The 12,329-nt window shown below is 38.3% G+C and overlaps 2 protein-coding genes across 6 annotated transcripts in view; one reads left to right on the top strand and one right to left on the bottom strand.

The window, feature by feature from the left end:
- Positions 1 to 1,348: 1,348 nt before the first annotated feature.
- On the top strand, positions 1,349 to 8,134 carry LOC116851642 (longitudinals lacking protein-like). 5 transcript variants are annotated; one of them, XM_032831269.1, is made up of 4 exons: positions 1,349 to 1,552; positions 2,758 to 2,991; positions 3,154 to 3,367; positions 4,318 to 5,173. In XM_032831269.1, exons 2-3 carry the CDS (start codon positions 2,803 to 2,805, stop codon positions 3,346 to 3,348), a joined length of 384 nt encoding a protein of 127 aa, XP_032687160.1. In that variant the 5' UTR covers positions 1,349 to 1,552; positions 2,758 to 2,802; the 3' UTR covers positions 3,349 to 3,367; positions 4,318 to 5,173. The 5 variants fall into 5 exon arrangements, with proteins under 5 accessions (XP_032687160.1, XP_032687159.1, XP_032687158.1 ...); XM_032831268.1 differs by having other exon boundaries at positions 1,350 to 1,552; positions 4,338 to 5,173; XM_032831267.1 differs by lacking the exon at positions 4,318 to 5,173 and adding an exon at positions 5,420 to 8,134 and having other exon boundaries at positions 1,351 to 1,552.
- The window catches only part of LOC116851640 (arrestin domain-containing protein 17-like), an 8,630-nt gene continuing 1,994 nt past the window's right edge, over positions 5,694 to 12,329 (bottom strand). The window contains exons 2-8 of the mRNA XM_032831265.1: positions 11,821 to 11,976; positions 11,388 to 11,599; positions 11,061 to 11,240; positions 9,645 to 9,853; positions 9,152 to 9,399; positions 8,781 to 8,909; positions 5,694 to 8,698 (exon numbers count right to left, since the gene is read on the bottom strand). Coding sequence (XP_032687156.1) covers positions 8,682 to 8,698; positions 8,781 to 8,909; positions 9,152 to 9,399; positions 9,645 to 9,853; positions 11,061 to 11,240; positions 11,388 to 11,599; positions 11,821 to 11,976 — 1,151 coding nt within the window. The 3' untranslated portion in view covers positions 5,694 to 8,681. The remainder of the gene's footprint in view (positions 8,699 to 8,780; positions 8,910 to 9,151; positions 9,400 to 9,644; positions 9,854 to 11,060; positions 11,241 to 11,387; positions 11,600 to 11,820; positions 11,977 to 12,329) is intronic.

Genomic DNA, 12,329 nt, shown 5'->3' on the forward strand with positions numbered 1-12,329 from the left:
CGAATCATTGTTGCGTCATGTTTTGATTGTTTATCAACTAGGATTTTTATCTCAATATCGTGCGCGCAGTAGTTTCGCGTGCGTTGATCTACGAGCCAACGCACGCTGACGCACATTAATCGTGCACATTGAACGACGAGTTCCTGTGTATCAGTGTGTGACACGCTTGCGTCGATAGTCTTGTTGCTATTGAAGCGCGAAAGAAAAAAAAAACAGAAGCTGCGACGGTTTTGCGTGCAATTGACGCTGGGATTAGGCCGCGTTAAAATCCTTATGCGGATCGTTATAATTGTGCGTTTTATTATGCGAATTCATCTTATATACATGTCACTGTGCGTGTTATATAATAAAACGGGACATAAAACGGGAATAAGGGATCTGCAAATGACACATGCTATTTTTTGTCTACTCTTTTTCCGGTCTTTTTAATTTCATTTTGCGTGTATGTTTAATTTATCTTTCTCTTTCTCTCTTTCTGTTGAAACAATTTCGTTGTGTGCATGAAATGTTCCTCTTTCTTTCTCTTTCTCTTTTCCTCTTTTTCTCATCCTAATAGAGAATTGTATTATAATTAACTCTGATCTTTCGTATATATAGCAGAATGCTGAAATGGCGGAAAACTGTTTGGCATTCAAAACATTTTTCCAACTTCGAGTTAAAAATGGTAAAGTAGATTATCTAAGTACTGCTGATAAACTCGCCATAATTTACCATTTTAAGGAGTTTTTTCACCTAAACACCAAAATATTTACAATTATACAAAAACTTAAAATATTTTTTGCGATAAGACACATTCACTTAAAGTTTTGTGCGATCTGTTTGCACCATTTATGAGAAATAATACTGAATATTGTAATTTTGCATGTATAATTTTATAGTAGAAGCAATATAGATGATCATTATTTCATACAGTAACTTTGTAAAAAAAATGGTACTATTCAAGCGAAAAACTTGTTGTTATAAGTGTTGTATATTAGGAAAAGCGGCATAAAAAAGAAAGAATGGCATTCACTATATTGTTTTTATGTAATAGTTGATTGCAGGCCAGAAACCGATTTATCCTTTGAATAGCATTATACTGAGTGAAACGTGGCAAGATAGCATCATGAAGTTAGTTTCAAATTAATATTTATTACTTAGATAGTGAATTATATATATAAAAATCGTAATTTTATTGGTAAAATAGCGAATTTACGAGTAGGTCCCTTGATGCGCCAATGAAAATACGCCCCTTAGTGTTGTCGCCCCGAGAATACGTACCTGTTCAAGTCTTTCGCGATCTAACGGCCGTGATCGCGCAGGTCGCGCCATCGGGTGGCACACTCGCGAGTCAGCTCCAGTCGGTACGACGTGCGCGGACCGACCGTCGCCGGAAAGACTCGAGCCCAGCCGAATTTCCTCATCGTGATATTAGCGACAACAAAAAATTCGTGGCGATCGTGTAAAAAGTTTTCGGCGCTGCGTGTTTTTCGCGTTTCCCTGTTCGCCGCGGAGCTGCTCTCAATCACGTCGTCGCCTCGTCTGGGACCCGATTGTTCGCCAACGACACGAAGTAAGGAACGTGTGTGCGCATGCCGTACGAGTTCGTCGTCGCTGAGCTTTCGATCCCGCCTGTCTGTTGTGTTGGGTCCGTGCGGCTTTGACGGGACGGCCCGACGGACGCGCGCGTATTGTTGTGACGAAGCGCGGGTGATAAACGCCTAGCTGACATTCATTAGCGCGATACGGCGAATCGCGCGCGACTCCTCGGCTTCGGGATGATGATACGGTCCGTTTCGCACCGAGACTCGGCCGACTCGCGTCGTCGCGTCCCGCTCGTTCGCCTGCCGAGACATCGTCTCTTGGCTTAACCTACAAAGGATCTGGCGCGCAGAGTTTCGCGTTCGCACCCCTATCCCCCCGTCCCGCGCTCTCATCGTCGACCAGTTCGTCTCTTCGCGGTTTTTTCCATCGTGATCACTCGCTTATTTACCTGTGGTAGACATCTCGTGACGGGTACGCGTTCTTGAGTGCTCGGACAGCTGACTGTACTTCCATTCGTTTCAGTTTTCCCGTATTTCTCCTGTCTACACACACGTATGAGAGCATGTTCATGGAAAATACCTGAGGCGTGTTCTTCTTTTCTAGTTGAACTAGTGCCGCACTGGAATATTGTTTCTTCTCTCTTTTAACGCTAGGTTATAAACGTGTCACTCTGAAAATGAAAAATGCAACTAGTTCAGTTGAAAAGAATAGATCCTCAGTTGTTTCTCATCGATGACAAGTCTATTCTTTTTTGAAGACTTTCTGAACCGGTACATACTGGTGTAGTAAGTTAATGAGAGAGAGAGAAAGAGGGTGAAGTATATATCGTATCACTCCAACTTATTGCAACAATGTGCATCAGCTTAAGAAGTACTTCAAAAGAAAACTGATATCTCAGGGATAATTTATCTTAGATATGTTCTTTCTAGTTGAACTCTCTGAACTGATGCACACTAGTGCAGTAAGTTAGAGTGAGATAATATATTTTGTTTCACAAATATATTTTACTTCACTCTAACTTATAGCACTGGTTTGCACCAGTTTCAGGCAGTTTAGCTAAAAAGAACAGATTTCTTAGCAGAAAGGCAGAAAACAGAAAGACAGTAGCCAATCAGAACTTGCACTGGTAGGAAAGCAGAAACTAGTCGACTGATCACTTGACCATCAGCACGAGTTCTGATCGGCTTCTGCTTTTCTGTTAGAATGCGCCCTCAGTACAATGTTGTTTTGCAGGCTGCACAATTACGCAGAAGTTATAGGGCAAGCTCGGCATTCACAATGGCGGGAGAGCAGCAGCAGTTTTTTCTCAAATGGAACGACTTCCAGTCGAATATGGTGTCGTCGTTCAAACACCTGCGAGACGAGAAAAGCTTCACGGATGTGACACTGGCTTGCGACGGTCAAACTTGCAAGGCACATAAAATGGTCCTGTCTGCCTGTAGTCCTTACTTCAAATCCTTATTAGAGGTATGCTGTGCTGGCAGTATTCTTATTATAGAAATATGTCGTTCTGCAATTCATATACTCTATTATTTAATCCATATACTCTATTATTTAATGCATTAATTCATTAATCCATATACTCTATTATTTAATGCATTAGTTCATTATTCAATATGTGTGTTGCAGGAAAATCCGTCCAAACATCCAATTATAATACTAAAGGACGTTGCATATAGTCACCTGCAAGCCATTCTAGAATTCATGTATGCTGGTGAGGTGAACGTCTCGCAAGATCAGCTTCCAGCATTTCTCAAAACGGCAGACCGGCTTAAAGTTAAAGGGCTAGCCGAAGCCCCGGGTGCCATTAAGAGAGAAGGTTAAACATTCGCACGTGATTATGGTATGTCCCGAACACTCCATTTCTTTAACTCTGAATCAGTGTTCGCGGAATTACTTCAACTTCCTAGACGATTTCCGAAAGCCTTTCTTGCTCAATTCCCGCATAGAGAAAGATATTATTCTGTTGCTAAGAGCGATTACTTTGTTTACTTCTCTTCTTTTAAGCAATAGTTGTCTTCAGCAAATCATTTTCTTGATAACAGTCAAAATATACTGATGACAAATTTTAGAAAGGCTTATTGAACTCAAGAATTTCTTTTCTTTCAAGAATATCGTAAAATTTTATTTAAGAAACAGATGCTTCGACTCTGTGCAAGGCAAACAAACTGAATTTCTGTTTTAATTTGATATCCTTGATTAAAATATTAGATTTATTAGGATGAATTTTGAACAAATTTGATGTTTATGATGAGCTTATGACAGATTTGCGGATACATAGGCTCATGAAATACTTAAAACAAGTAATTGTAGTAGTTTATTTAAATGCCGTGTGTGTTTTTTGTATGCTCACCCAGCGAACCATGCAACTGATGCTCGCGGCACTCAGCCTCAGGAGTGTGAGTAATTAAGTTTTAAGAAAAAAAGTGCGCTAGCAATAGTTAATAATACCTCATCTCATGAGTAACGTGGAAATCTATTTATGTCATATTATAATTACGAACTTATAAATCTGATACGCTATATGTCGGTTCTATAATAATTAATCAAAATTATACGCGTAAGAAATTAGTTTCGATCAGATCCTCTCAGCGTTTGAAAAGCCCCTCAAGTATGACGACGAGGTTCACACTCCTGAGGCTGAGCGCCGCGAGCGTCAGTTGCGTAGCTCGCTGAGTGAGCGGCGAGGAGGGGTGGGGAGACGTAGTCTTCGAAAACCGCCTCGAAAGTTCAAGTAATTCCGAGCACTGCTCTACATTATACATATTATGTAACTTTTTTACCTCCAAATAGCTGCGTTTCTTTTTCTTTAGTTTTTAATTTTCTTCATGGTTATGCATATTGGATAATATTGGTCTACCAAAAAGAAAGCTTTCTCGTCACATGGACAAAATTATGTGATCTGTATAATATTTCCTTAAAAATGCAAACATTTTTCCTATCACTCTTCCTCAATTCTTTTTTCTTCTTTCAATTGAAAGATGAATTTTTACAATATAAAGCGATTGATTTTCTTTGTACATGCAGACATGTCTAACTTAAAATGTAGAAACTAGTAGTTTTTTCAGCTTTTTGGCTTGTCTTTTTTAAAAGTAAAAAATATATTAGCTTTTATCATATCTTGTGTTTAACCCAGACAGCATAAGATCTCCAGAGGATGTTCTAAGGATGTTCAGGATATAGGAATGTTCTCAGCATGTTTTTAGAATATTCTGTGGAGATCTGTGCTGTTTGGAGCTGAAAGGAAATCGCACAAAAGGAAGAAAATATCATTAATCTTAATGAATTTTTATACACGAATATGTTGCTGAAATGGGAAGAAATTTTTGTGGGAGATACTTTGTAGTAAAAAAGAATTAATTAAAAGAATTTGTAATTAAATCAAACAGCGAATTGCGTAAAATATCCCATGTGCAATATAAATCTCAGATGGCGCACAGAAAAAAAAAAACTGTGGGTGAGGGAGAAATGTTGAGTTCATTTTCGGATTCTGTGCATAAAAATATATAAGAAACATCAGAAATTCTATGTAAATCACCCAGTGTAATGGAATATTTTGATTGTAAGCACAAATTATATATTTTGTAGAAATTTTATATAGTGGTTGTAGACTTTATCTAATAACAATATTGATTATTTTGAAGTGTCATACGTTTGTATGTTGCACACAGGAGTTCATTGTTCGTCATATTGATTGCGCATTTCTATTTTTATTCGTGAGGAATAAAATATATGTGCTTGTTTTATGCGCATTATTACCACATACATAGCACATACAAAATAAGAACTGGCTCGTAATTCATGAAATTCTAATACATTGTCGTACGTTGCATAGAGTGGAGTTTGCGTGTTGTATAGGAAAATGCACGGGACAAACTGAGATTTTCCTTTGCAGGTCTTTGAAAAGCGTGTGGACTGAAACAACAGTGTAATAATGTAAAGTGATTGCGTGAAACACATACCACACGAGACACGTACATATACACACGTATACAACGCACACGTGTAAACACACACACACATACACACATATACACAACACATACGTACATTATAGATATATGTAAAAAAAAAAAAAAGAAAACACTGCGTATGCACGACTCAGTGTCCTCCGGTTCATGACTTGGATCAACACACGATGACAATGTAAAATAATGCCTTTTTCTTAATCTCAGTTAATGTTAACGGTTTTAATGATGTATGTACGCATACAAAGTAGAGATGAGATGTTGATGTTTGTCTTGAACCCATTACGCCACATTGCGGTGGTAAACAATAACAACATTGATTATTTTTTTAAAACGAAGCGCGAATAAGTGGGTCGCGATAGTTTACAATACATGCTGACCGGGGCAGTTTTGGTGGATCAAGTTGGAAACGTTGAAGGCATCTGTTACAACGCCCATTTTTTCAAGCCGATCTACCGGAGTCACAGCACACTCTCCTATCGGTTCCATTGGTAGATCTATTCACGCAGTAGCGTTATCTCGCTTATCTTTGTCGCGCGTCGACGCGATCATCATCATGGAACTCGTGCGAAGTTCGATTAAACTTCAAGTAAATATGAAATCTGAACATGAAAGTCTCGTATTCCTTTGATAGATATCTACATGTGCCGCTTTAATCGATTGTTCATCTATCCGATCATTGCGAGGACAATTAGGAAAGTTAGTCTCACACACAGGGCATTAATTATCTCCTGCACTAGGCTATGTGTAAATGTTAGTTGAATGACGACAAAAGAAAGTATGCGCGGACCGAGTCGTGAAAGTTCCGGTCCAATCGGAAAGTTCCGCTTCTGCCGTGGATAGATTTGCGAAACCCCCGGTAAATCATTCAGAGGATGTCAAATCAAGTTTACTGGAAGTAGTAACGTGCGTGTGAAACATCGGCTTCACTTGCGTCATCATCGCGAAGCGACGAATTGCAATGATCTTTTCCGCTCAGCACCACGTAAGAGAAAGATATGAGAAACGGAAGGAATTGTTCTTGTAATACCGCAATCGATCCCATACGAAGTTACCTCTTCTAGTGATCATGATTTTTTACTTAACCAAATACTGCCAGTATTTGTACCGGCGTATTCACAATATTACCGATAGACCAAATTTATTTATGATAATAATATATTAAGGGTTGAATGTCATAAATCGAGGGAAGGTTATTGTAATATAAGCGATGCAAATTTTTGTAAAGTCGGAGCGCACAGTTCCTTTTCCCTCCCGAAGAACCAGGACGCTCGAAAAAAAAAGTTTAGGAAAGAAGTCAGGAAACATTATCGAGTCAGGGACTCTGTAAGATCCATTCGTTTAGTAGAGACTACTTCCTCCTTTGCACGTTCAATCAAGTACGCCAATGCCATTTGGACTTCGTTTGCTACATTTGAGGACTTTCTGGAGATGTAATTTTTTTTCAAGTGTTGCGTACACAAGTTTCAGTGCTCGTCGTGAACCAAGTCCACGCTGATATAATTCCTGACTTTGTTGTTCTTTGTAATTATATAATCGAAGATTTTGTGACGTTTCCTTCGCAATTTAATCATATCCTTATATCTAATACGGTTTATGAGTTCGTTCCGTCATGTTTCCAGCTCGGATTGTATATCGAATTAGCACGAGTAAGCTCCTACCACACTGAATGCCGATTTAGGTCGTACACATTCAAGCATCTCGAACGTTAGTCATGTCCCGCAAAATGTTGTGAATCGTAGCGCATCGTTTCCTACCGATTTTGCTTCGGATGTTTCTGTGAATAATATGTGAGACCGCCTTAATGTAGCAGCTTACGACTTGTTAGAATGGTCCGCCAAAAGAGAACTCGCTGTTCGCCTCCACTGTTTCGACGCGAGATGCGGCCGCGAGTGTGTTACGGAAGTCGACTTTGCATCAAAGTAAATGGCTACCACACCGATCTTAACAGGGCCAAGTTCTGATAATCAATGGGACCATTCACGTGTGTGCAAGCGGCATTAAAAGCGAAGTTTGCGATGTAAGAATAGTTTGCGAGCATTGACTCCTTAGGACGCGACACAAGAGTCGGCTATTCGAGCAAAGTAGCAAGTTTTCACCATCTCTCTCGCAGTCATCCGACAGCAATGCCGAGCAATAGAGCAATCGACGTTCATTCTCAGTATTTAAGGCAGCGTTTAAACGCGTTGAAATGGATGGGTTCAGTTCCTACAATGATACGTTCTCGCCGGGCATTTGGTGGCTGAATGTGAATAGTTGTACTGTGTACATTTGCTATGTTGTAAATTTGGAGTACAATTATTGTAGACTATAGAAAATCTCTCATAGGAGTGACCGTTCGCGCTAAGTTCACGATTCTTCATATAGTCCTTTTCCTTCCGCTCCACTTCCGACTTCTATTTTCCGCTTTTCGCATTCACTCTGATTGCTGAATGCGAAACTCCAGATCCAGATTGTCTTGCGAAAGTTATCGGAACGAGTCCCTTTTCTTCTCTGTTGCGTCACTATCCCTGTCCGTTTCTGTCGAAATTCGAAATTAATTATTAATGTTAACCAACCACGTTAATTTTGCTATCTAATGACTCGATGATGATTATGATATGATAATGATGTTGAGATATAAAATAAATTGTGTAAATATACCATTTTCGCATAATCATCTTTATTTTGCTCCCTTTGGGTACTTTTTTTACGCATTGCATCCTTTGACTTTCTCCCAAATGTTTCGCTGACGTTGAATGCTGATGTAAGCGAATGTTGAGTACGCGATGTACATATTTCCGATTAATATTCATCGCGTTGTACATATAATACATAATACGTGTTACACTCCACATAAAACGTGATCCAGATGGCACAAGACATCTTAAAATCGTCCCGAACTTGTCCAGGATGTCCTGGCAAGTTTCTCATAAATACCCTCTATAATGATCCCAGGACATCTGACTGTCTGGGAACGCAATTGTAATTACAAATAAGACTTAGAGCATGCTATAACGTACAAAAATATGTATACGATTTACACTTAAAATATTAAATAGTGTACAGAAATTCTAATTCGAGGTAGTAACGATCGCAGCTTGCGTGTTTGATTTGATATTCTTGTTTCTTTATTACGATTCAGCAAGCGAGCAGAGTGTAGAAGTAGCGGTCGTGTACGAGGTGTGTTGAATTGTACTTCGTATTCGCTCAGTTCCCAGGTGGATCTACGGAGTGAAACATCGAGAATGTAAAAGCGTCGCGTTAAACACGATATCAAACGTTTAACGAATAATGTTCTGGTCTTACACGATGCTGGGAAATTGAATACTGGATATCTCGGTGCGAACGGCTCGTTGGCGCCGTGCACGTAATTGGATTCGTCGTGATCCTTGATGTTGCTCGTTTTCTGCATACATTCCTCATACGATGGCGGTGCTAAACAGACGAAATAACGCGATAAATTCTCGATTATAGATTAGATTCTCACGATAAGCTCTATCCAGATTGTATTTCGACTTTTTCACTTTGTAAAGAATATATTTTGAGCTGTTTCAACTTGCTGAGAGTTTCAAATCAACGTGTACCTTCGTCTTTCTGGTTTAGCATTAAATTGCCAAAACAGAATTAGATGGTTGGTGACGCGTTGCTTTTATGAGGGAAAAGGAAAATGTACTCACGCATGTCCCACTGACTAGTCGAAGTGCTAGGTTGATTCGGAGAAACGAAACCTATCGAACCTGGATAAGGTACATTTGGCGGTGAGTAATCCAGAGATGTTGGCATTGGTGGCGGCGGGTCGTCATATTCCTGAATCATAGGAGCTGTGGGTTGAGGTATGTTTTGTTGGTAAGGTGCAGATGGCATTGTCGAGCGTAATGGAATTGTTCCGATTAAAATCGGGTAAGTCTTAGTGATGCTGCAATGCCTGTTGAGGAAATAATCGAACGATTATGATTTTAACAAATCAGCAATACAACTGGTATAATTTCATAGTATAATCTTGGAAATTATAAGCGAACAAATAGAGTTGGCAAACAATGAAAAAGTCAAACTTTGTAATTCCGAAGTTATTGATGAAAGGAAGACTCAAACAATTTGGCGTAAATGTGTGGACATACGAAATGAGTCGCATTTATCTCGTTACTATGTTTTGAAGAAACGGGTACGTACATGCCCGAGACATGAACCGTGATGCGTACAGTGTACTTTTGATCTATTATGCCGCAATGCTCCAGTTGAGATGGTGGTATTGGCGGAATTTGCAACCGTGATACAATGTTGGACAATTGGCCGAACGGTCCGTTATTTTGTTCTGCCTTTACGATCGCCTTATCCGTCTTGGTAAGGTGATAAGGTGTCTTTGCGTGGAACTCTAGAGACTAGGTAAATAGAGATGAAAAAAAAGGAGAGCGAAGATCGAGATTACCACATTGATAAAAATAAGATCGGTGCTCTCTAAAAGCTCACAATTAGTGTATTCTTCACTAAAATGTTATAGCTGGAGGTTCAGTTATAAATACAGCACTGCATTTACAGTAAAATCTCGTTGAAAAGATTGGTTAACAACACTCCCATTGCTGATGCATTTTGCACATAGATCTAAACAGCACAGATCTTTACAGAATATCCTAAAGACATTCTGAAAGGATTTCCTCTGAAGATCTTGTGCTGTCTGGGCACCGTGCATTGCACGCAAGACAAATAGAAGCAGTTAATTCCATCGTCACAAACGCAGTTTGTTAGAACACACAAAGTTAGATTTGGTACAATGTATAAAGGGAATGTATTAGAGATTTTGCAGAGAAATCTTAATTCCATTGGTCAAAATCGATGAAATATACATTCAGAGGAAAGAGTATAGCGGTGGCAACCTTATAGATGGCAGCTATATGAGTTTTATATATAGAATTAATGTAATAATTTGATAAACTGTTTTCTCTAGTTATTATAGCTAACACTCCGTTTCGAGTGTTCACCCATGAATATTTACGGGAACTGCATAGTTTTATTTAATTCTTGTAACCGTTCAGCTTTAGTTGCAATAATTACAAAATAACTTATTAAACTATATGCTTTAATTTAATTCTATATACAAAACACGCGTATAGTTTTCACCTCTATATATACTAAGAAAAAATACTAAAAAATTTATTTGTGGGATAAAAGTTTATTTCACAGAAATTAGCTTTATATCGACTAAATAAGTTTTCAAATATTTTTTTTCAATTGCCACTATCCTGTTTTTTCTTTTTTAGTGTTAGACGGAACAATAAAGTGGGAATGTTTTCACTGAAAACCAGTGAAAACATCATCAGTGAAATATTCCCTTTACCGATTCAATTAGAAACATTTTTACTGATCTATTTAAAGAAAGTAGACTGACTCAAGGTCAGATAGTTTATACACTATACCATGTCCTATAGCCGTTGCAGTAAGTCCATGTCCACAATCTTGCTTTAATCTTTAAGCCGTAATAAATTGACCAACCACAGTCAAGATTATTTTAAAAATAATCAACTGTGGTTGGTCAATTTCTTACGGTTTAAGAATTAAAGCAAGGTTGTGGACAAGGGATAACAAACTTACCCGTTCTAGTTTAACACAAATCCGCACGATGTTGACACGACTCGTATTCTCAAGATTGACCGTGGTCTCTATTGATTGCCCTGGCACGAAGCCTGTCGTCGGCAATTTGATGCACATCTTTATTGAACCTCGGCTAAAGCAGCAAAAGAAACTCTCGTTTTCTTCGTCATCTATGCCGATCTAATGGAAAATATATTATTCGGCATATTTAGCAACAATGTCGATAGCAATAACTTTATGGCTTGATATCTTATAATACAGACGCTGCAAGTCCTTATCGCGTAAGATCGAGTTGAAGAAAACGGTAAATTTTTATATTTTACTTACACACTGTTGACTGTGAGCGTTTAAGTCGTACGATGTGACCACAGTGAATGCGACTTTGCATTCGTGATTGAACTTCCATGGTCTATCGATGATAGCTTTTGTCGTGTATCTGATGTGACCGTGTTTATGCTCAAAGCTGCATGGTATATTGTGAGGTAGTAAGAAACTAAAAGCGTATTCACTATATCCAGATGGCATTCGCACTTCTCCGCCTGAAATGTAATACATACGCTGAAATATAACATACGTTTCAGTTACTTCGTAGTCAGTTAAAAATATTTCGTTGCAGTAATCTTTGGTCAGTTCGCAGCTAATAGCTAATTGAGTGATTGTGCTTAATCATCCTGTCGCGATATTGCTTTACAGATGCTATTATATAAACATTCCTCTTTCTCCTTTTCCTAGTATATATTTAACAATTAGCAAATGTTACCTCCTGTATCTCCTAACAGCAAATAAGTCAGATTGAAGTACTGCTCGTTCCCTCGGAAGTGGTCAGTGTGGGTTTGTTGACGTCCTTGGGAATCTTTCGTCGTCCTGCGTCTCTCCCAGTGCACGTTAGCTTCTCCTTTGACTGTCAGTTTCAGTGCTATCAGGAGAAATATCGATATATTAATTCTTTGTTCACTTTTTATTACAATCGTTCAAAATTTTGTCGTTTTCAAATAAAGATGAAAATATCATTAACATTGACATTATATCATCTGATTATATAACGACAGTTTAATTTAATTTTTTATGTGTTAATTACGTGCATTCTTCTCATATATTTTTCCATCTCAAATAGAAGGTGTAGGAAAACATTAATATACTTTCAGAAGGTGTAAAGAGACATTTAGAAAATTTAAAAAAATAATATACTGACTGGAAAAAATATGATCTTGGAACGCATATATATATATATATATATATATATATATATATATATATATATATATATAT

Source organism: Odontomachus brunneus, unplaced genomic scaffold (genome assembly GCF_010583005.1).
Source record: "Odontomachus brunneus isolate Ranch 3 - 2012 unplaced genomic scaffold, Obru_v1 Obru_scaffold_183, whole genome shotgun sequence".
NCBI classification, from domain to species: Eukaryota; Metazoa; Arthropoda; class Insecta; order Hymenoptera; family Formicidae; genus Odontomachus; species Odontomachus brunneus.

Coding starts and splice junctions, on each gene's coding strand:
- LOC116851642 (XM_032831269.1), top strand. CDS start 2,803: ATGGCGGGAGAGCAGCAGCAGTTTTTTCTCAAATGGAACGACTTCCAG. Junction 2,992..3,153: donor ACTTCAAATCCTTATTAGAG/GTATGCTGTGCT, acceptor TGTGTGTTGCAG/GAAAATCCGTCCAAACATCC.